Raw genomic sequence first — 24,229 nt, 5'->3', positions numbered from 1 at the left:
ATGCCCCAAGCTTAGTAAAATATTAAAGGCTTTTGTGAATGGTAAACATTCAATTGATTTATTGACAACAAGGGCAGCCTAAATAGTTACGTTTAAATAAGCAGTTGGGTAGTTATTTTTTTGGAGACGCTATGCTCTTCAACAGGGGTTTAAGCTTTTTAATATTCCATAATGAGTGGTTTTTATTCGCTTTTTTTAAACTGGGAGTCCACACTGAGATACATTTGAAACCCTTGCTCTGAGATATATGTGGGTGAACTGCCAAAAAGGATGCTGTATTTTCTTTATAGCAAAGGAGTATTGACCCTGTGTCTTTATGGTATGATAGATTAAATGTTAACTGAGTGAATCTTACTTACAATGTAATAAGTCAGCACTTCGCTGGTTAAACAGTAAGGCTTTGTGTCTGTAGGAGCTGCTCAGAGATGGTTTTCAGTTTTTGACTTCTGTCTGTGTTGTGCTTATCTTGCTTCTGTTTTTGCTGATGGGATTAGCAGTGCTGTCTTTAGCAACTTTAAACAAACAAGATCCCTCTTTGGGTGTAGTTTGAAACAGTGACATGGGACATTAAAACATAGACTGTGCTCACTAGAGCTTGCTGTAGTCAGAGTAGCAGTACATGGACGAGTACATTGGATAGCATGGAAAATGAAGTGTGCTGTTTCTACAATTCCTGCTAGTGGGTGAATTAATTGAAGAGCGGGACTGGTCTTTTAATTCAGTACATGGTCTTTAGTACAGTACTGTCAGGATGTGATCAAGTTTACCGTTCATATTTCCATCATCCTGAAGGGAAAGTACTTTCATATCTCAAATATCTGGGTTTTCGTTAAATCTGTGCAGTAGTGGTAAGGTCCTGCTTTGAAATCTTTCCTCGGAATGTGCAGAATGCTCTGGATCGCCTGTCTTTGTGCTCCGTTCCATCCAGCACGGGTATAAACGTCTGCTCTTTGAGAGACGGATATCTTTGCGACCTGTGTGATTGGGGAAGATCCTGCCGTCAGTATGAGTGAAGTACAGTTGCTGACGTGCTGTTTTCAAAGATGTGATAACACTTGGCATTTGATTTTCTAGAAATGCTCCCACTGAGCCCTTCTAGGTACTCTTCACAGGCACGTTATTTTTTCTTAATGATGGTAAGTCCTTTTCCTTGCAGTTAAAGTACTGTTTCTGATAATATTCAGAAATGTTCTGTACAAATTTTCTGTGTTGGGAGATCTTGATGTTCACTGCAGTATGCTTTTATAAGCTTTGCTTCATAGTACTTTTGAACATTTGACTTCTGATTTCATTTCAGCAACAAGGATAAAGTAGCAGGGCTTAGTATAATAAGAGATGTTGTGAACCACTTTCAGAGTTTTAAAACCCCGCAGTTAATGCTGTACAGCTTTGCCAGTAGCCATGTTTTAACTCTAGATCCATTTTTTTACATGCTTAGATTTTGTTTTCAAACATTCTGGATTCCTAAGAAATCCCTCTTGTGGAATTGGTCAGCCCTAGTCTGTATTGTGAAGGATATTGCTTCTTCACCATCAAGGTCCAAGCCTGGACACTGTTCTGTTTTGTAAACCTCGTCCTCTCTCTGTTGCTGTATCTCGGGAAATGGAGACAGACATTGCTCAACAGTCATGTAGAACAGCCTAGGACGTGTCTTGGCAGGAACTGTAATTTGGAGACCAGGAGAGTGCCGCAAGTTAGATTTTTAAAAAATGTGAAATTCTTAAGTTTATTAAAGTGTTGGTTATTTTTGTCAGAATTTAATAGTCAACACAACTTAACAAATATTTTGAAAATAAAGAAGTAATAAAGAATGATGTGATTTTCTTGTGTTTGGGAGAGTCTTTGTTTATAATTCCTGTATAGTGTAGGTTTTTATTTTTACTGTAAACTTTCAGTGAATTTACAGCTGAATTTAGATACGCGGCATTTAGGCCATTCATAAAAAGATTTTGCTCTTTGGTTTTGTTCCTTATGATGCTGTTTGTTGTTGCAGTTATCCTGTGCATTAAGGTAGTTTGTCATGTCGAAAATAAATCGTAAATAAATGGTGGACTTTCCCTTGCTGGGTTGAAATAACAGTTCAGCTTTACTGTTCCCTCTTGACATTTTGGAGCTTGTAGAGCTACTGGAACCTTTTATTTACCTTTTATAATGTGAGAATTTGACAGTCGCTCCTAGATGAGGACGTACCACAAGCTTAATTACTAACCACTTAGGCGTTGTTTTGAAAGCTGTGGGAAAGCGCACATGTAAGCCAGTTTGAAAACAGTTCTGTTGTAACATTTCGCACCACAAGACCATTTCTCAAACGGAGAAGGATAAAACTCAAACAAGTTTCGTTGATCTTGTAATTTTGCCGAAGAGCCGATTTGATACAAAAGAAAAAAACCTGGGAGGCACACAAAAACTCCAGGAGCAGGAATAGAGAACTCTGCCCAGTGTTCATTTTATTTTTTGTAGCCAGCTTTGGATTTGCCCGTCTGTCTAAAACAATCTTTTACAAAATCATGAAGCTATTAAATATTATTTTATTAACAGCATTTACCGAATAAACCAAGAACTGTATAGCACACCAGGGGGGGTCTATTCCTCGTGTTTGATTTTCAGCAGGCAAATCATTAAGTTGTAAATGCAGATTTTGTCTAACAACAGGTGTCTTTCCTTAACAGAGAGAAGTGGATGATGACTAAAGATTACCAGTTATTCTACTGCTGCAGAAATGCCCTAGGGGCGTGTTTGGACTAAAGCCAAGGTGAGCCGATCAAAACCTACTGAACCAAATTGTTACCCTTTTCTATCAGCAGTGCTGACAGAAGGCTGCGTGCCTGTTGCGTAATAATTGCTGGGCCTTAACCTCTCTTCCAACATATCAGCTGTTGAAATCATGCATTGCGGTGATAGTGTCACCTTTTTTTTTTTAGAGTGTAGTTTTAGCTTCCCAAGTTACAATGGGGATCCATGACTGGCGGTTAAATGTTGTCAGAAAACTGTATTTTGTTGCAGAAAGATGGACAAAATAGTTTTGTCTGACGTCTTTTGGCTTCAGATGGTTATGGTGTACTACATCATCAAATCATTTTTCTGGAAACTCCTGAAAGGCTGTACTTCAGTAGAGGAAAATGGCTGCTTCATTTAGAAAGAGTGATACCATTAGTGTTCAAAGTCTCTGCGTTTAAGGAGATTACGAGACATCCTCTCTGCTAAACAATCCACTTCCTGTTTTTACCATTAGCATACCTCATTAGGAGTATATCCCATGTGTAAGGCCTTCCTTCATTCACATGAAGTCAGGATTTACTAAAAAATCGTTTCGTCACTAATTTGACAGAGACACAAAGCAAGCAGATCGTCAAATCTAGGCACCTCGTTTTCACTTAAAATGCACGACCAGATAGTCAGCAAATTTCATTGCTTAGAAAGTGTGTGATGTGGTTTGTGTGGGAGTCCTGACATCACTTTCCACAAGCACTTGACTTCAGGTGGGTGAAAGAGGAATGTTCTTATTATGACAAGGGAAAGACCTTAAAATGTGCGTCTTAATGAGATAACGGGCAGCCCAGGGCACTGTAAGAAATTATTATTCGACTTGGGAGTAATGTGTTTAAAGCCGCGGCGTTTGGTCCCAGCAGTGGTGAAGAGAAAACAGAGTTTCCTCTAAAGCTTTAGGTTTCATTGAAAGTGAAAGAGAGCAGAGTCAGGAAACAATAGGCGCCTCTCTCTCTTGTGTAAAAATGCACAACCAAGTCCGTTGCTATGAAGCTATGCCGTTGTCAGTTCTGTCATGTGATGAAAGGGCAGGCTATTATCTCGGCAGAAAGGAAACCACTTTTCTGAGTAGAGCAGCAGAAGCTAGAGGAATTTTCGAGCGCTGTGCTGGGCTGGATTTTCCTGGGGGCTGGGGGTGGGTGGGGGGGTTTGTGGGGGAGGAGGGTTCTAGCTCATCAGCAGCTCTGTAAAGATTTGCATTGGTAGTTTGTCAGCTGTCATTAGGAGCAGATGACAGAGGAGATAAGCTGCTGTTTGCACATGTCCTTGCCGGGCATGTGCATTAGTTTACATCATGACTGCGCCGTCTCGGACGGGATGGAAATTTCTCTGGCGAGATTTTTTTTTTTCTTTGTGTTGGCGCGAGAAGGGAGCGGATTGGAAATCTCAGTTTCTGCGTTCACTTTAGGTTCTGGTGAAAAAGGTAGGCCTTTGTAGGACAAAAAGAGACACTGTAACACTTTGGAAGGAGTGATCTTTTAAGACCACCACAAAATGACTAGATTGTTGTATTTGCATCAGGTAATTGATGATAATCTGATAACATTTTTTTCTTTGGCTGAAAACATGGACCAGAAAGCTGTGTCAATCTGCATTTCTGTTTGATGAGAACATTTACATGCTTAGATCCTTCCAAGTGTTTAAGTTAGTACAAATCGGCATTAATGGGAGCCACTGCCGGTAAAAAGGGTGCGTGTGTGTTCATGGACAGGGGAGTGACCGGGGCTGACACCACAAGGACAGGCCTGCAGCAGCCTGAGCTGACCTTTCACTTGGAGGGTGGTCCTTCCAGAGCAGGGCCTCAGACAACTGGGGAGCGACCTTCTGCTGCCTATGCTGTGGGCAGCCCCTGCGGGCTCAGGCGCTGACTTGTTTCTGTATGTTGTGGGGGAAAAAACAAACTTGGGTCAGTGCTGGAGTTGAGAGTTGTCATTGTGGATTGTTCCAGTCGGGGGGGCATACCATGATGTTTGTGCCGAAGGTGTGATTTCCAGTTCATTTTGGAAGAAAAAAAAGTATATAAACCAGTATGTATAACAGTATATGATGGTTCACGACCTGGTTTTAAACCGAATTTAAGATTATTAGATTGTAATGTGAAAAGGATGGTTCAACGTTAATCTTGATAAATGCTTCCAGTTTGCCTTTGAAAAACAAGTGTGGTGCTGAGCTGCTTGTTTTTTTTTGTCATTCTTCCACGCGTATATTCTTGTTATGGATGCTCCATGTGGTCCAAGCTGTTTACAGTTGTTTAAACAGGCACTGCCTGTAGATGTATGCATGTGATGACCTCTGTTCTGTGCCCAGTCGGCCCTCTGCAAGTTAGTGGTGTGGTTTGATCACTGATTCTTTTAATCACCGATGGATTTCATAAGCAAGCACCTCACTCTTTAAATGTGCTTCAGATTAGTCCAGGAGCCGCCTAGTCTCAAAGGAACTCGAAAGAGAACCACAGGCTTATCTTCTCTCTGCACTGTGGTAAAAGTACCAATTGGGTGTGAGAAGTAATAGACATACTCCACAGCTGAGCATCTGGACAGCAGCCCTTTCGGTTCGGGGAGAGAAAATAGGGAACCTCGCTTATCGCATCTTTAAAAAATCACCACCTGCTTCTTTGAGGCGGCAGAGGAAATCTTTTGTTTTCTTTTATGTGTTGTGTGACTTTGAGATTCAAGGTGCAGCCTGGATTTAGGGCCCATATCAAGACATGAACAAAATGGCTAAAAAAATGGCATTTAAAATTGAAAATTAGAGTTTATACAATAATCACACCCAGCCATGTCTTGAAAGCTGCCAGGGTACACTCCCACACCCCTAACAGTAAAGTAACAGGGACTTCTGTTCTTGTGTTTTAATGCACCTCCACCTAGAATTCCACTTCTATCCTTTGGTTTGTGTCTCTCTGTTGAAAACAGTGTTACCTGCTGTGTTGGTTACCTCAAGTTGAGGACCCAACTCCATTTCCTTCCATTGCTACTGGTGTTTCCCCACCAAAGTTTGTTTTTTCCTAGCAAATTTTTACTGTGAACGTGAATATGACTGAAATATAAAGGCCAGCCACTGTTAAAACACACTTGGTTCAGTATGGAATTACTACAAGCAAAGCTTTTTATTATACTAGAAACAGACAATGCAAATACAAAAATCTAAGTGGTCCATTTACGCCCTCCAGGGATAGTAACAGTGACGTCTCCCTGGGTGCTCTTTAGGGGTTCAGCAGGTAAGAGTATGTGCTTAGAGCACTAGTTAAGTTTGGGGCTCCCTGGGCCCCCAGGCGGTGGTATAGATTTGGTAGCTGGTGGTGAATGGGCCCCCCCCCACAAAACGAACAAATTATGAAACATCAGTCCTAAATTCTGCACACTTTAACAGTCTCCCCCCCCTTCAAATATTCAAAGATATTTTATACGTAATATATTGGAAAAAAATCAGTTTCAATGAATAATATCAACTATACAAATTCAAATATGAAAGTCAAATCTTCAGATACTCCGTTTTTCAAATATTGAATTTGGTGAGGGAAGAGCTGCTTCCTCAGGGGCCCTCGAGTTCGATTCTGTGTGGAGTCTCCATGTTCTCCCCGTGACTGTTCTCCAGGCGCTCCGTTTCCTCTGTTGCCTCCCAGAGACGTGCCGAGTAGGTTCACTGGGCGTCTCTGAAACGGGCTGTGTGAGCGCACCCTGCAGTCCAAGGTGGAGCTCCTCCTTCCTGTCGTCTTGCCTTCTGAGAGAGAGGGGGCTGCTTCAGGCTGTACCGGTAACGAGCACTTCTTGCTGGCTGGGTGTTTGTGGTTGAGCAGATTGTGGCCAGTGCTGACAGCTTACAGAGGTGTAGAGGCGGGGAAGTGTGGCTTTTCTTCAGTCCGTTGTACCAGACGTGCACTGTGGAAACAGTCCGGTGAGGAGTTCTTTGAAGAAAACTTTAAAGGGGAACCGCAATGCTATTTTTATATTGCGGGGTTAGAAAGAATTGGCATTGAGAAGTGCATTTCAAGCCGCAACAAATGTAAAATGTGTAAAACCTCCAATTTTACACAGCCCCATATTGCTGTCATTGACAGGGGTTCAGAACAAGGCAAGAAATCTTCCTGTGACGTGAATTGGCCCAGTTATATTGTGAACAAGCAGGGTTGTGAATCTTTTTAATCCAATAGAAATATTGCTCTTGACATCGGGACGCTTTTGCTGACAAATACTGCTCTGCGTCCAGATCACATTGGAGCGTTTCTGCCACACAACCTGTACGTATTTGCTCGTGCATCACATGACATTAGTCATTACGGGATGGGCCTGTTTCCGTCGCAGTTCTTGCAAAGTCTCGCTCTCGGCCGTGGTGAGACGGGGGTTTGCAACAATAAGGCGTCCATATGGTAGTTTCACAAAATTCGCGATTTTGTGCTTCATTCGGAATTTTGTCAACATTTTGCAATAACGTCTCATTAATTTTGTGACCGAGATTTAGTAGCCGGTCTGAGAAATTGGCACTGTAGTTTCCCTTTAAGAAGTAACAAAATGATGAGAAGAGACTGCCTTTGTGGTTGGAGAGCTAACAGGTTAGTTTGAAATTCCTACTAGAATACCATGTCTTGGCTGCTTTCCCTGTGTGCTTGCAAACAGCTTATCAGGGATACAAGCATGCTGCTCCAGGGTGATTGTCATTGTGACTAAGTCTTTGTTTTGGACATCACCGGCTGTGCTTTAAACATGTTGTACACGTTTTAAAAGCCACTTAGAATGCTTAATGAGGGAGGCATGGTGATTAGACACCACACTGAAGGGGGTTTTACCTAATACAACTGCAGGGTGTAAGGAGCCATGATTCAGTTACCTTGATAGGATGAATGGTAATATGTAATCTTGCCTGTTATTTATTGCCGAAGGGCTTTGAGGGTTTGTGTGGAGTTTCAGTCATTCACAGCTTTTCAAGCTTCTTAAAGTGAAAGATACGGCCTTCAGATTTCCATAACTATTAGTATTATTAAAATGGTACACACACAATATGTTGCCATTGTGAATATGAAAACCGAAATTTCAGAGGTACATTTATGCCGGTGTGGAAATGAGATTCCTCGTGGCACAACATTTTGAGTCTTTTCACTGTTTACTAAAAGCAAAGTCTCGGACGTCTGCCATCAAAAAAAGATGTTGCTATGCTTTGTGTTAATTTCCACAGATGAAAGAAATCAACTACTGCCATTGGTTCTAATAGTTTTTAATTCCGATCAGTTAAGGTTAATTTTTAATGTGGGCCAATATGATTTGAGTTTCTAATGACTGTCGGTATGTGGTCAGTTTTAATATTGGTCATCAGAGCAGTTTCATCAGGCTGTGTCACATAGACGTTCAGCAATGGGTCTGATTCCCATGGGAGTCTCTTTCCGTGTGTTTAGTGAGTGTTTAGTGGGTTGTGCGTTAGTGTCAAGCCATCACCCTAAAAAGAGCATTTCACCTAAAATCAAAAGTTGGGTGCATTTAAATGTTGCGTTCACTGTAGAGCTTTACCAATCTTGCATATATGAGATTGAACCATGAAGTGTCTCGATTTCCTAGGTCCCTTTGGTTAAAATGGTGGAAGGGAAAGGTCATTTTCTGGGGGTACTTTGCAACTTATTGAAGTAAGAAATCCTCTTCAGTGGAAGGTGGAGAGTGAGTCCAAGAGCAGCGTCTGCAGAGTAGCAGAGCACCATTCTGCATGACAGTGAACGATGGCATCAGCACATCTGTATCCCAACAGGAGGGAGAGGTCACATGTGAGGGAGATCGTGTGAAGGGTTGTAGATCAGAAAGCACATCTGTCTCACATTGACTGTCTCCTAATTACTGGAACTGGGACTTCCGGATTGTTGCACAGGCTGTGCCACCTCGATATCATAGCACATTTGCCCCACTTGATTTTTAATGTGGACATTAAAGTTTATATTTAATCTAGAACCGTTTCAGTTAAATTGAATGTGTTACAGTGAACTTTTATATATAAAAAATATATTGTTTCTTTGTGGCGTTTTTACCGGATCACTACCATCATCAGCACCTTAAAATAAAGGCAAGGTTTTTCATAAATTCACTAAGAAAAATTCACTAAGAAATAGATGAGGTTAGTTGGTTTTTAATTTTTAGGTGAATCTCTTAATAACCATGTTCTGTGTCGTACAGTAACTTGTACAGTATGTTTTGTGTGGGAAGTCACTGATGTTTTAACAGTGGAGGAGACAGACTTGGGTCAGTTAGTGCGGACTTTTAGCTATTTTGAATTCAGGCTAAGATACTATTGCTCTTTCCAAACAGATTTTCATTTTTAAAGTTTCAGTTGCTGACATAAAAGACTTGTTCACATCATCTTAATCATGTTGTCCAATTAAATATTTAATTGGAGTCTGTGCGCTTATTCGCACAACTGAGGGATAAGGGGTTTCAGATTTCAGGAAGCTTTCTTTTTTTCTGCAGAATGGGTTCTTTTTGCTTATCTTCGCGGTGTGTCTTGTGTCTAAGTAGCCCATAACAGCCATTTGCAGCTTAATGCGTTTAGTATCCCGTTCATCCCAGTGGCATCTCGGAGTGTCTGACGGTGTAAAAGATTCATGAATGTGATCAGCTTTCGGTAAATGGAAGTCGGCTGTTTGTTGCCGTTTGATGCTCTCACTTTAAGGCCATTACGTTCTCGTCGTCGTAAGAGGAGCCGATGGGCAGGATCCCCGCGCTGCCCCATCTCTCGGCCGTCTGGGACAGTCGGTCAGGGCCAGGCCCGAGGCGGTGGAGCCCCAGTGATGTGGTTATGTGGCCAGGAGGTGTTCGCAGAAGAAGACCTCAGCGCTTCGAAGGCAGGAGGAGGAGAGGTTTTTTTTTCCTTCTCTTTTAGACTGAGAAGTGGGTGTCAGTTTTTGAAAATAGAATCTCATTTCTTTCTCCAGCTGTTGGGGATATATTCTGTTTGAACTCAGTCCCCAGTTGTTGTTGTTTATAGTTTTTTCCCCTCATAAGCTCAAATAAGCACACCAGTCTCTGTACACAAAGACTTAATTAGACAAAGACAAATATATATATACAGAAATTGATTTCTCTTATCTTTGTGATGTTAGACAACCTTTGCAACACGTGCATCACCACTGGCTGCTTTTGTTGCATTCTAGTTCTTTTTCCATTGATATTCTGAAATATTATTATTGTGTTGTTTTGTTTTTCATACCGTGAGAATATACTTTATTTTTTTTTTACGGGCTTGTAAACTTTCTTACAAGCGTGAGCAGAACCAGTGAGAGATTCCTTTAAATGTCCTGAGTGGGGCGAGTTGAACATTTGAACTCCGAGTATTAAGAACTAGAATGCGTAATCATGAAAACAATGAACATAGAGTTTTTGCTTTTAAATGCTCGTGACCTCAATCTGACCTCAGGCTAACTTCCTCTTTACCTTGTCTTTCCAGCTTTTAACTGCTTTAAGTAAGGAGCTGCAGTTAAATTCGGAGCAAGGTGCTTACAGAGCCTTGTGAAGTCCTGACTTCATTTTGTGGTTTTCATGTTTTTTTTCTCTTTCATAGTGTGGTTGTGTTATTGTAAATGTTGAACACATTCGTTAGTACCTCCATGTGAAGCTTTTTGAAGTAGTACGTCGTTCATGGTAGGATCTGATCATTTTCAACAGTCCAGTTGCTCTCGGTACTGGGATGCTTTTGTTCTGTGAATGCATTTGGCTGAACTGGATGGTTATGATTTTGTTTTTCTGAGGGAGTGATAGATGGTGCAGAGCCTAAAAGCAGTGTTGTGTTTCACTATGTGCAGCAGGTTTCTAAGGGATGGCGCAGGGCAGTCCCACTGATACCTTTACGAGCCGCAACATTGAGTAGTGTTTAAGGCTCTGAGGTCCCTGCCATTGGTTTGCGTGTTCAAATCCCAGCTGGGGCACTCTTTTGCTTTTGAGAGCAGTACTTGGCTTGGACTTCTCTAGTAAAACCCCTACCCTGTAAATGTGTACTCTCCACTCTTGTGGTCACTCTTTGTGATCGAAACCGAGAATTTCCTCTGACTGATCTGGTTAAAATAAAGAATTAAGAAGGTGTGTTTTGTGAATTGAATATTCATTGGAGACGTGTAGAGAGATGCAGTGCTGTTGAGGCAGGGGGAGAGTCACAGCAGTATGTTAGTTTACTGCCTGAATGATACTGACTCCATGACCCTAATATTAAAGAAACTTCCAGAATTTGATTACACCAATTGTAATGGCAAATTGTGCCCCTGGCTTACATGCCCCTGATGAAACAGCAACAATAAATGTCAAATAATGGAAAGATTTACAGTTTGGATAATGTTTAAAAAATTCTATAAATGCCATATAGTAGTCTTACCATTCGCATTTGTTCATAACAACACTGTGGTTAGTATTTTGTAAGTCCTTCCCTGGCACATCTTACACTGACTGGAAGCCGCCTGCACTGTACACTGAGGTTCTGGCACTTCAGAGCAGTCACTTCTGAACACACTTCTATGTACAACTTCTCTCAGTCCTTCAGACACTTGGGTTTCCAGTTGAGATCTTGAGACAGAGATGACAGGCCAAAAACACATATTCTGTGTGCAGTTTACTTTTTCTTTCTTGATTTGGGTGTGCTGTTCGGATCAGTATTATGCTGGAATGTCCATTTTCGGCCAAGCTCTAGCAGATAGACCCAGGTGTCTGGCTATATCGTGCTGGATTTCATGATTTCCACTGTCTTGACAAAGGTTCCAGGAACAGGCCTGTTGATCCACCCCAAAACATATGAGACCCCTTACAGTATCTCACAATGAGAATGACTGGTTTATTAAACATGATCTTTACTTATTTGGCCCCCCCGCATGTCCAAAAAGCCCCATTTTCATTTCATCTGACCTTGCTTTGACTTTGCTTCAGCTGTAGTTAGGCAAATTAAGGTAGCCTTTTGGTCATTCAGAAGAGAGAAGAGGCTTAAACCTTGCAACCAGCTATGAATACTGCATTCATGCAGGCAGCTTCAAATGATCATATTCAAGATCTTATAGCCTGTAGATGAGAGTGAGTGCTGAAGATCACCAACTGTTGCATTTGGATTTATGGTTGCCTCCCAAACACTTTCCAGCCCTAGGTGGTGAGATGTTCTCGTTTTCTCTTCCTGGCAGGGCTGCTCCTCTGTCTGTAGCTTTCCATTTACTGTGAACCTGTCTTGTAGTGGAAGGTGGTGAATTGAGCTTTTTGTGGGTTCTTTTAGAAGAACCCATGGAGGTCTGTGGCCATTTGCCTGCAGTCTTCGGATTACGTTCTTGACCTTATTGATGATGGTGCCTGCTACTGCACAATGTTTTCTGTGTTACTTCCATTTAAACCCCAGGGAAATGGGAAACCTCTATATATTGTAGTTCCGGAGGCTTCCAAGACACTTCCAAAGAGTGGATTTTCATTATAGAATTATTTTATCTGAAGGAGAATTCAGAGATAGGAATAAATGTGTTTTCACTAATTAAAACAGACAATGAATGTCACAGTTTTTTTTTAAAGAGATACATTATCCAGTCTGTAGATCATTCTTCTGTGTGATGCTTTGTATTCCTGCTTCACCATTAATATGAGAAGACCACTACCCGTAACTGGTAAAACTTGTGTTTTCAAAACTTGTAAAATTGACGACGTGTTTTCAAATGATTTTAAACGTTGTATTTCATTGAAGCAAACAAAACAGGTACAGGTTGGTATGGATTCAGCTGAATTAGGATGTCATTTGTTTTTTTAAGGAATTTTAAGGTTCAACTGTTTACACGGCAGAATTGTGCAGGGGGTTGAAATAATTTTCTTCCGTACAGCGGAGGACTGATCTTGATGCCTTAAGGGTAGCTCGGCCTGAGACTGAGATGATGGGACCTTGTGGGACCTTGCCTCTCAGGTCTCCCTCTGGGACTCGACGCTCCGCAGTCTGCCTTTCTCTCTCTCTATTCTAATGGAACCAGACTGTGTGGCTCCTTCCATTTCAGAGGAAGCCTTCTTTGGTTTCGCCTTTTATCCCAGGGACGAACATTACACTTTTTGGGGGGCGGGTGAGTGGCCCTCGAAGTCAGTCGTTTGCTCGTCCCGTGAATCCTCCCTTCCTTTCCCTGGCGTTGTCTGCCACGCAGTGCCGTTCGCTTCATTCTGGGGTGAAAACGTTTCTGGCGGGAGGCGGCGGCGGGGGCAGTGATGACCGCTGGACGAGGCGGGACCCTGGCGGTTGCCGCGGCTGCGGTGGGTGACTCCCTCGCCCGCCCGCCAGCGCGAGGACAGCGCCGGGTGGAACCGTGGGGCCGGGGTCGGAGCGTGACGCTGCTCGGAAATGAAGGTCGGCGGCTGTAGTGTTGTGTAGCCGCGCGCCCCACAGTGTGCGCCTTTAGCTACTGTGTCACACGCCGGTTCTGCTGGCCGTCCTTTCTAGGATGGGGAAAGTGGAAAGTGATTTTCAACGTCTGTTATTCTTTGAGGATATTTTTTTTGGCATATTTGGTCATTTAGCAGAAAAGAATATCTCCTATGCCCATATCTCTAACGCAGAAGAGAAATTGACCGTCGGTATTCAGGGGAGAGGTTGTGTGGTGCTAGTGTTAAATTTGGTGAAAACAGAACACAAGTACAAGTAATTGAATCTCTGTACAACTTACTTTTTTATGTACAGCGTATTCACAGTTTCACTGGGACTAGTAGAAAACATTTCACTCCTAGGCAGGGGGGAAAGGGTTGCTCATTCTTGGTGTCTTTCTAAAGCAGGTGCCTGAAATGGGATATAGAGGAGGAGATCCTCTTATTGTTTGAAGTGAGTTTCTTTAATAACTCAATGGTGTGTTTTGAGATGTTTTTGTTTATATTAAAGATATTGGTAGGAAGTGCTGTATCATTCCTAATCCAGTCTCAAGTCAATTTCTTAAGAATTCGCTTTTAGGTAATAAATCTGTGCTGATAACTGGCAGCATTTCCAAGTCAACTGCTGAGTCAGGGTACTTTTTTACTAAATACACCACAGACTCATGTAATTTTAATTACAATGGGTCCTTCCCTTAAAAGAAGAAGTTCTTTTTTTCCCACTTTTCATAATAAACTGGTGCCTTAAAGATTAGGATGGAAGATTAAAGCTTGTTTAGTACATTTTGCGTCTTGTCTGCTTCTTATACACGCCTATATAGCATGCCATTTAGTTCCAGGGTTTATTGGAGCTGATGTGTATCACTACAGGTATGTTTCCAATGCTGAGAATTAATTTTTAGCCCTTTGGACGAAGGCAGATCCATTCTGGGAAAAAAATATTGCCGTTGAGTTCAAGGTGGATGCAAAGAGAATGATCATCCATCTATGTAGAGTCAGGAAGCAGTTAATTAGTGGTCAGTGTCACAACAACCTAGAGCACAACCTGGATGGTACAGCAGTCCAAGAAAGATTATGCATGTTATTGTTTTCGAGCTTAATTCAAATTAAATATGCAGTTTATTGATACTTATGCATGGAAGCAGTCCCTTTTGAAAAAGGTTTTCTTATGCTCATAAGCTCAGAGCAGTTAACGATGTCATCTCTCCAATTAATGTAAGGCAGGTTCTGTGGTATTTTTAATAATGTCCATTCTTTTTCAGAATGTAAACCAAATCTGGTAAACGGTAACTGTTTTTATATTTAACACAATGTTCTTGGGGAAAATGTTCTCGGAATTCGTTCTCATTCTGAAATCATTTTCCCTTAATTGATAGATTTTTTTAAAAGCAAATTCTAGAAGTAATGGGGGAAAATAAGCTTTTAGCTCAATTTAAACACCTGTAGTTTAAATATTAGCTGCTACTTTTTTTCATTCAACATCAGAGTTTACTGAAACAATAAGGGTTGATGTCTTACTAAAAACTAATGAAGACTGAACAGTCTTGCTAATCAGTTTGAAGTGAACATCAGTTGTTCCAATCAATCTGCACACTAATTCATTTATGGATCAGTTGACCTGTGAACCATTTTCTTTTTTCCTCAGGAATTATTTCAAAATGGGTGTTCTTTGCTAGGCATTAGACTCGGAAAATTGCATTAGCATTGAATTACAAGGAAGAACAGGGATATGTTAACCATTTATAGGAACCTGTATATTGCTGCTAGCATTGTAAAATCACATCCCTGTCTGTGACCTAAAAAGCGGTATTTAGCCAAAGAAGGTTATTCTAAATTCTTAGAGATAATGTATTTCTAAAATTAAACCCCATGTTTGTACTATAAGCATCTTTACCTGATTGGTTAGTGTTTTTAAGAGGATAAATGGTCATCAAATATGTTGATTAACAATTTGTGGTATTTGCATATACACATACATATGTTATTTTTTAACCAAGCATTCCCAGTCATCTTATTTTTTGTGACCTATTTTCACTTATGAGTAAATAAGTCTAGGGGTTCCACTTGCTTGTGTTTCTGTTTACCCTGTGGTGTGGACTGGTATCCTGTGTAAGGTGTAGATCCTGGCCTTGTGCCCTATACTTCTAGGAATAGACTCATGGATGAATGGATTGTGTACCAGATAACATCCAAGGGGAACAGAGAATGGACCTAACTTCATCTTTGCATTGAAGGGGTGCTGCTTAATTTAAAGGGACAGTGAAAACAAACCTGTTAGAGAAAGGATCAGCACCCCATTAAAATATCTGATCAACAAAGTTTTGATAGATCTAGTCGATAGGTGTACCTGGCAAGTTACCTGAGTGTTAGCAGCGTGGTCTCTTTGCCAGTCAGTCCGGATTTTAGAAGTTGAGGTCGGATTTGGATTTGTAGGAGTCCCACTGCCCAATCAATGCATCCTTGACTTTAGGTTAAAATTCATAAACATTGAAAGATTGTATTTGTGCCATGCAAGTATATCGGAACTAAACTTGAAATGGTTATAGATACTGGTGTATCAAAATGGAGGCTCTGCTTTGAAATGAGCTTTTTGTGCTCCCATAGGAATGTTTGAAAGGCCTGTGGTAATGAGACATGAAGATTTTAAAAACGTTGTGATGTAACGAGCTTGTGGCACCATGCAGCTGGTCATCACTTCAATAGTGTGATCCAGACAAGTGCACAGTGATTGACATGCCTTTCACTCCCTGTTGGAGAAAAATGTGCAGAACGTTTCCCCTCCTATGCATGCAAGAGAGGTGCTCACAGATGCCCCCTCATCAGGGTAGCAGGACATGAGACGTATTGCTCCCGCTCCCCGCTCTCCCTCGATCTCCCGCTCCCCCTCGATCTCCCCGCTCCCCGCCCTTCCTGCTCCCGCTCCCCGCTCTCCCTCGATCTCCCTCGATCTCCCGCTCTCCCTCGATCTCCCGCTCTCCCTCGATCTCCCGCTCTCCCTCGATCTCCCGCTCCCCCTCGATCTCCCTGCTCCCGCTCCCCGCTCTCCCTCGATCTTCCCGCTCCCGCTCCCCGCTCTCCCTCGATCTTCCCGCTCCCGCTCTCCCTCGATCTTCCTGCTCCCGCTCCCCGCTCTCCCTCGATCTTCCTGCTCCCGCTCCCCGCTCTCCCTCGATCTTCCTGCTCCCGCTCCCCGCTCTCCCTCGATCTCCCCGCTCTCCCTCGATCTCCCCGCTCCCCGCTCTCCCTCGATCTTCCTGCTCCCGCTCCCCGCTCTCCCTCGATCTCCCCGCTCCCCGCTCTCCCTCGATCTCCCTGCTCCCGCTCCCCCTCGATCTCCCTGCTCCCGCTCCCCCTCGATCTTCCCGCTCCCCGCTCCCCGCTCCCCGCTCTCCCTCGATCTCCCTGCTCCTGCTCCCCGCTCTCCCTCGATCTCCCCGCTCTCCCTCGATCTCCCCGCTCTCCCTCGATCTCCCGCTCCCCCTCGATCTCCCTGCTCCTGCTCCCCGCTCTCCCTCGATCTCCCGCTCCCCGCTCCCCGCTCTCCCTCGATCTTTCGCTCTCCCTCGATCGACCGCTCCCCGCTCCCCGCTCTCCCTCGATCTCCCCGCTCCCCGCTCCCCCTCGATCTCCCTGCTCCCCGCTCTCCCTCGATCTCCCTCGATCTCCCGCTCCCCCTCGATCTTCCCGCTCCCCGCTCCCCGCTCTCCCTCGATCTCCCTGCTCCTGCTCCCCGCTCTCCCTCGATCTCCTGCTCCCCGCTCCCCGCTCTCCCTCGATCTCCCCGCTCCCCCTCGATCTTCCTGCTCCCGCTCCCCCTCGATCTCCCTGCTCCTGCTCCCCGCTCTCCCTCGATCTCCCGCTCCCCCTCGATCTTCCTGCTCCCGCTCCCCGCTCCCCCTCGATCTTCCTGCTCCCGCTCCCCGCTCCCCCTCGATCTTCCTGCTCCCGCTCCCCGCTCCCCCTCGATCTTCCCGCTCCCGCTCCCCGCTCTCCCTCGATCTTCCCGCTCCCGCTCCCCACTCTCCCTCAATCTCCCGCTCCCCGCTCTCCCTCGATCTCCCTGCTCCCGCTCCCCCTCGACTTCCCGCTCCCGCTCCCCGCTCTCCCTCGATCTCCCTGCTCCCACTCCCCGCTCTCCCTCGATCTCCCTAACGTCTCCACCTTGCACCACTGGACTTCGCACACATCGGCCTCGGGTTTGACTCTCACAGTCCTGTCTCCACTGCATGCGTGCAATCAGAGCTGGAAGGTACCTTCCGCCAGCCGGTTCTTCACCTGTAAGTTGAGGGGAGGTCTCCTATCGGAACACTTTCGGACTGGAGGAAATGCAGAGATAATAAGGAGATGGTCTGAAATCGGTGAAGAGCATGTTGAAACTGGAAGGTTTGTTAAGCAGGGCAATGCCAGGGCCTCTCTCCAGTTCAGTCCATATTCTGTCTTCTGATCTGCATCTCTGGTTAATGTTATTTGTTGCTTGGATTTCTTTACTAGTGTTTCAACAGTTTTATTTTGTTTACTTTTATATGGAGTTAAGTGGTGCAAGATCAGTTATCACTTCATCTCAAATGAATGTAGCAGATTCGTGATTTAGCTGCTTCCTACACAGTGCAATTTAAAATGATCTTCTGTGTGCCGTGAAACACTGATTGAAATTGGGTTGAGAAGTTCACGCAGCCAGTTTTTTTTATTTTAGTATGTGATGTACATCAGAAAACGTGACAGAGAGCCGAAATATAGTATACTAATTGAGGTGGGCAGTTGCGTCAGCATGCGTAGTCTGCAAAGGAACAAGTAATAGGTTTATTCCATGCTGAAAGGAGAAGAGAGAAAACTCAACGTCTCGGCTGTGAAGCCTTCTTTAGGTGTTATCACAGCCGAAACGTTGAGTTTTCTCTTCTCTTTTTAGCAGGGAATAAACGTATTGCTTGTTCCTTTGTATACTAGTTTAGCTACTTATCAGTTTTTCTGTGATTGATTGTAATGCTCATATATGTTACAATATAAAGTAGAAACCAGGGATTTGATGAAATCCCTAAATATTTCAGTGATATCCCTGGTTTTGTATTCTTTCGGTAATATATAATGGATGATTTTATGATTTAAGAAGAAATATTTGGTTGACAACGTCATACAAGGTCATGAACAGTATTAATAGGTGCATATTGTGTATATGCACCTATTGTTTCTATCAAATGAACAATTCTCCTCCCCACCTTAAACGGTAATTGTATATGACAGCTGGAATTTCTGGCTGTAGCAGTCCTGCTTGGTGCTCAGTGATCTAATGAGAGCTGTGTGTGAAAGGAGTGATTCTGTAGATGTACATCTGCTTTTGCGCTATCAGGAAGACAAATGATGCAATTAAGTGAAAGAATGATATAGTTATTTTAGTACGTTATTATGTGGTTTCTTACTGCTTATGTCCCACTGGGTTATTGCTGCTAATCCATGCATTTTAGTTTTCTGTGAAGTCTCAAGAACCCATTCTTTCTCCTCCCATTATCTTTCAAAGGAGTGTCAATTAAATTTAGTTTTTAAAGGGTGGGTAGCTTAACTCTCTGCTTAAAAAGCCCTTAAGAAACCTTAAATAACGGCCTCTCAAAGCAACACCAGTGGAAAAAAAGATTGAAACCAGAGTAATGCAATCACACAACGTAAATCCTATTATATTACTTTTAATAAGGCTTCTTGAACAGTGAGATCAGATTGCATCTTAAATAAATTGGTTACTTTCCAGTTATACTCAGTACCGTGTAAGCCTAGTGTACTGTACAAACGAATCCAGGAAAGATTGCATGATAAGGTTTTGAAATGTGGAAGTGATTCTACAAGTACAGAAGAAAGTCTGAAGGAAATCGAGAGTTTCAGACCATGAGGACATTGAGCCTTTGTGAGAAGGGCAAAGTTTTTGTTAGGATACAGCATGGCGCTTTTCAATTTTAGGGGATCTCTGCTGGAGTTTGTTTTCTCATATTAAGGAATTAGAGTAGATTATCTGCAGTGTGAATCTGCAGTTTGTGGGCTACTTGTGTTGGCAGTTAGTTTTCTTCAGGGTCTTTGTTTACAAGCTTTACTTTCAACTCTTAGCTAATGCTCTTCCTTTTATGGTAAAGCTACATCACCCTATATACAGTGTTTGTTTTCCAGACTGGACCTGGACTAGTTTATTCTAAGAAATACGTAGCTTTCTCCCTGCTGTTATTGGTAATATGTCAACATCTGTGCAAAAGTGATTTGTCATGGTCTTGTTAATTGAGACAAAGGGAATTGATGTTTTAAACTTTGTTTGAACACTTTACCTCATTGCATAAAGTACACAATACAGGAGTAACATGAGTTTGCCTCGATTGTGTTATACAAAGAATTGTAAGGTATTGGAGCTAAATGTGTACCCCCTTTCATATGAGGAAACCATCTAAAGACGTTTCACCTGCTACAGTGCAAAAATGTTTGGTGACTTGGCTCTTTACAGTTTGCAAAAGCATATAATAGCATAATGAGATTTTTAGTTTATCATGACTTTGCACTGTCTGTTATTTTGGATATTGAAAATTCCTACCTTTGTATTTGTGTAACTTAGGTGCAAGTGGAGGACCAGGGTCAGATATACATTGATGTACATAAAAATACAGGCTATGTTTTTTAGGTGAAATCAAAATTACTCGGTAGACCTAGTTCAGGTGGGTAGCTGTGTCAGCATGAGTAGGCTGCAGAGGAACAAGTAATAGGTTTATTCCATGCTGAAAAGAGAAGAAAGAAAACGCAACGTTTCGGCCATGGAGCCTTCTTTGGGTGTCAGAAGAGAAGGCTTCACGGCCGAAACGTTGTATTTTCTTTCTTCTCTTTTCAGCGTGGAATAAACCTATTAATTGTAACTTGGTAGGCCGCTGTCTGTCCGTCCCCTTTCCAAGTATTTTTTAATTAATGTTTTGTTTTTAGTTTTCTCTGCTGCTGTGATCTCTGTGCTCTGCTACTGTGGTGTAAGTAGGCCACTGCAACCCAACAGGGATCCCTACTGATGATGCATTCAGATTAGCAGTCTGCTTTCCTTAAACAGCGCTGTGGCAAAAAGAGGCTGCTCTGAAGTTATGTAACTGGTAGATGTGCTACATGCTGTTGCAGCCGGTCTGGCTGGAAGAAGAGACTGTAATGCAGCAGTATCTACAGGGCTAAAGCAGAGGATACAGATGAATATCAGTGTTTGACATTGCATGAACAGAGGATGTTGCTTAACCATCAATTATCACTAAGGCAAGGTGTGGATGTTAACCAAGCGTGGTCTTTAAAAATACTGCAGTAAGTGCACCTGCAGTTTATTTCTACTTGTTGCAGTAGTGATGTATTAATTTGTATGGTTACCTCCTGAAGACCTTCATAGATATTGTTGGATATGCGTAGTGCATGTTTTTTTTTTCTGACCCTAACGGCTGACTCTAGACTCGAGACGACACATGTTTGTGCTGTTTCGTATCTGGGGAGCTCCATCGGAGAAATGAAGAAGAATAAATTCAAGAAGTTAATTTTGTTGATAGCTGGTAAATACTCTTAAACTGGTAGGACAACAGGACAGCTTTATTGGGTTTTCATGCGTGACTTTAGTGTTGAAATTCCTGAAATGTCAGCTGGTTACTTTTTCCATGCAACTTCACAAAAGAGACGCAGTAAGGTTTCTATTGTAATGATCGTCTCTGCGATTCAGAGTCCATTATCCTTTGTCTAAGCACCAACAGATGGCTCTTCTTTACCTTGGTGTCAATTATTAAAGGCCCTTTCCTCTGCATCGATTGATTATTGTTAATTTAATGCACCAGAAGGTCGAGTCATCAACACACCCAGGGCACGGTTTTCTCCATCTGAGTGCAACTTGGCTGTTTGGCAGAAGAGCTCTGTCGGGCAGTTTGATTGAGATTCATTCATAGTCTTCCAGGAGGCCCTGGAAAAGAAAAATAGAAATGCAAATCGGAGCAAGCACATCCGGAAGTTGTAAGATTTTTTTTGTAGTGCTTTGGTGCACATCCCTTTGGTTTTTGTTGGAAGAGCAATGTTTATCGAAGTGTTATTCAAAATCCTTATCCTGTAGCTGGACAAGTAATGTGCTTTGTAACTTATCCTGGTAATTGAATTTTTTTACTTTATTGTCCCTGGTTGTCCTTAAATGTTCTGTAGTGGGAGAGAGATTTGAAGTGATTCCGTATCATTATCTCAGGACAGAAACGCTGATAGAGGAGCTGACAGAATTATATGCTGTTTTTGTCAATTAAGGGTACTGTTTGACAGCTATACATGCTTCAGTCTTTGGGAGGTTCATGAGACATAAAACCGAGGTCCTGACTCTCTGTGGTCATTAAAAATCCCAGGGCGTTTTGAACGTCGCTAACAGGCCACAGATCTGTACAAAACAGAAATTTGTCTCTTAATTATGCTTTCATGCTTCAGTCCTGCAAACCAGAATTTTTAACATGGAACTTCTGTCTGCTGTACAGGAAGGTACGGGGAACCTGCGAGGCTAATTCCTCACTTAAAACTGGAAGAAAACAAATACGTTTTGGCTATTGCATGGGCGGGTGTTGGTTTATACCGTCTAGGGAGAGAAATCTTTCTTAACCTGTGTCTCGTCTCCATCTCTCCACAGTTGCTGATATGCGCTGAAGATGAGTGGGGTGGGTGACAATACCTCTGACCCTGCAAGGGCAGAGTCCAGGAAACGGAAGGAGTGTCCATCTGATCTCCTGGGACCCAGGTAACGCCAGGCGTCACACTACCCGACTTTTCCTAGGATTTTCAGTTGTAGCCTTCATTTACATAATCGTAAGAAAATCACAGCGAGTTGTAGGGAGTCGCAGCGCGCGCCCGTTAATGTCAGTTGTGCAGTGTGACACCCCCTGCGACTCAGTCATATCGCTTTTAACCGCCCCTATGACTCTCTGCGACTCGCTACAATAAAATAAAACGGGTTGGATTTTTCTCGGAGTGAGTGGCAAGTCGTAGGGGTGGGCAGTGAGCCAGATGTGTTCTTGTGAGATAATGTGCTCATTAGATTACACTTTATAGCGCAGTACTTATTTGTTTACAATATTTGTTTTAAAGGTGTTTTATAGTTTTAACTGTTTTATTTGTGTAAATTTGTTCTGTATTAATAAAGTAGAATTATATTTTTTGAAGATGTTTATTTGTGGGGGGAAAACGATGCCCGTGTTCCGTTTTTCAAGATGTTTACGTACTTTTTCTCCGTGTTGTTTACGGTCGTGCGGCGCTCCTCTTGTCCTCCACGTTGATTGGCTGCCAGAATGAGGTGACCTCGCGGTACTTTCGCGGCGCAATACGAGATTTGGAACCGTGATGAAAAGGCGCGAGGGAATCGTGTCATCAGTCACCCCCTGCGATTCCTAGTCGTATAATTTGACACCCTCTAGGACGGAAAAGGCAGGGAGATTCAACAACTGCAGTCGTTAAATTTGACATGTCGAATCGTGTAGTGTGACGCCAGCTCAAGGAGTCTCTGCCTTACAAACAGAGGAGAAGATACAAACAATAGGAGGCCATTCGGCCCATCAAGCACGTTTGGTTTGTGTAGTTAAATGGTCCAGGGATCTCATCCAGCCAGTGTGTTGGCTTCAACAACACGGCTGGGCGGTTTGTGCCTGGCAGCCCTCAAACGGATCCAAACTGATCTGTTACCACATCCTCAAGGCAAGGAAACATCCTTTTAGATTTCTTCTTCCGAGTCATCACTTAATACAGCACTTGGTCTCCGCATGGTGTTGAGCACGTTCTGGCATGCTACACCGCATGCGCAGACCAGAATCTTTTGGAGACAGTGATTATATGACAAAGGGTTACTCCGAGACTACAGGAAGGAAGTGCCAGATCAAACAAATTGTTTTTGCTTCAGTGCATACTAGTTTCAAGATGAAATCTACTGATCAGCTCCTAGGAAGCTAAACATTTTAGTCTCTGGTACCTTTTGTTTTGTTTTGATATGGTACAGCAAGGCAGTCATAATGACGTAGTAATAAATGGCTTTCATCTCCAACCATAACATTACCTACGCTCTGAGCTGTGCTGGGCGCATCTCTTAAAAATTGCTCATTACTTTGAAAAATTGTATCATTGTTAATTACTAGTTGAGAAATGATGCCCAGCATTATTTTTTGGTTAACTGCAACTTGATACCATTATCAAAAACGAAAGCTATTATTTTACGTAAGTGTTTCTTTTAATTGATAGTTACTAAATAGGGGACATGTTGTAGCTTTGTTGCTGGGTGAAATGGTATTAACACATTAAAAATATCAAAGGTTCTTAATCTCTTTTGAAAAGAGGCAATCTTAAATAAGGCCTATGTGTTACATTTGAATAGATCCTTATGCTCTTTAAGTCATCACACCAAGTTAAAAACGTAGCCATGAAGGAAGCTGATGACATTACTAAATCTATGAGAGGCAGATCCAAGTATTGTTTGAGGACACCCGCCAAAAGAGTATAACTGTCAATTCATAATTGGAGAACTGAGCTCTCAGGCACAGAGTCTGTCAGACTGGAACTATGGAAAAGCGATAGTAATATTATTTCTCAGAACACATGAACCACTATTACATTCACTGTGACAAAGTATTTTTCCCCTATCCTGATAATAACTTTCAGTAGTACTGTGGAGACGTTAGGAGGGGGAGAGAAGGAAAGTGTCTTTATATTATTAACTTGGGGAAAAGGTGTGATGTGGTGCTGGTCTTGAAGTTATATAATAATAATCACCATCATCCCTTCCACTTATATAGCGCTTTTCTGGACACTCCTCTCAAAGTGCTTTACAGGTAATGGGGAATCCCCTCCACCACCACCAGTGTGCAGCCCCACCTGGATGATGCACCAGTACTCCCCACACACCAGCTCTCAGTGGGGAGAACAGAGTGATGAAGCCAGTTCAGAGACGGGGATTATTAGGAGGCCTTGAAATTTGGCCAGAATGCTGGGGTAACACTCCTACTCTTTTTGAAAAAAGCCCTGGGATTTTTAATGACCACAGAGAGTCAGGACCTCAGTTTTATGTCTCATCCAAAGGATGGCGCCCTTTTTTTTTAAAACATAGTGTCCCCGTCTTTATACTGGGGCATTAGGACCCACACAGACCTTAA

The 24,229-nt window shown here is 42.8% G+C and overlaps 1 protein-coding gene across 13 annotated transcripts in view; it reads left to right on the top strand.

The window, feature by feature from the left end:
• The window catches only part of ncoa2 (nuclear receptor coactivator 2), a 133,887-nt gene that overhangs the window by 43,712 nt on the left and 65,946 nt on the right, over positions 1-24,229 (top strand). For 7 of the 13 annotated variants that reach the window (XM_015353623.2, XM_015353632.2, XM_015353620.2 and 4 more), the window contains exons 2-3: positions 2,670-2,752; positions 21,727-21,834. In XM_015353623.2, coding sequence (XP_015209109.2) covers positions 21,746-21,834 — 89 coding nt within the window. In that variant the 5' untranslated portion in view covers positions 2,670-2,752; positions 21,727-21,745. Of the gene's footprint in view, positions 1-597; positions 1,137-2,669; positions 2,753-4,033; positions 4,190-21,726; positions 21,835-24,229 lie in introns of those variants that run through there. The other 6 variants (XM_015353631.2, XM_015353627.2, XM_015353628.2 and 3 more) reach the window with 3 other exon arrangements.

The sequence above is a fragment of the Lepisosteus oculatus genome, chromosome 6 (assembly GCF_040954835.1).
Source record: "Lepisosteus oculatus isolate fLepOcu1 chromosome 6, fLepOcu1.hap2, whole genome shotgun sequence".
NCBI lineage: Eukaryota > Metazoa > Chordata > Actinopteri > Semionotiformes > Lepisosteidae > Lepisosteus > Lepisosteus oculatus.
Note: the sequence above shows the minus strand (reverse complement) of the source record. Positions and strands in the feature narration are given on the sequence as shown.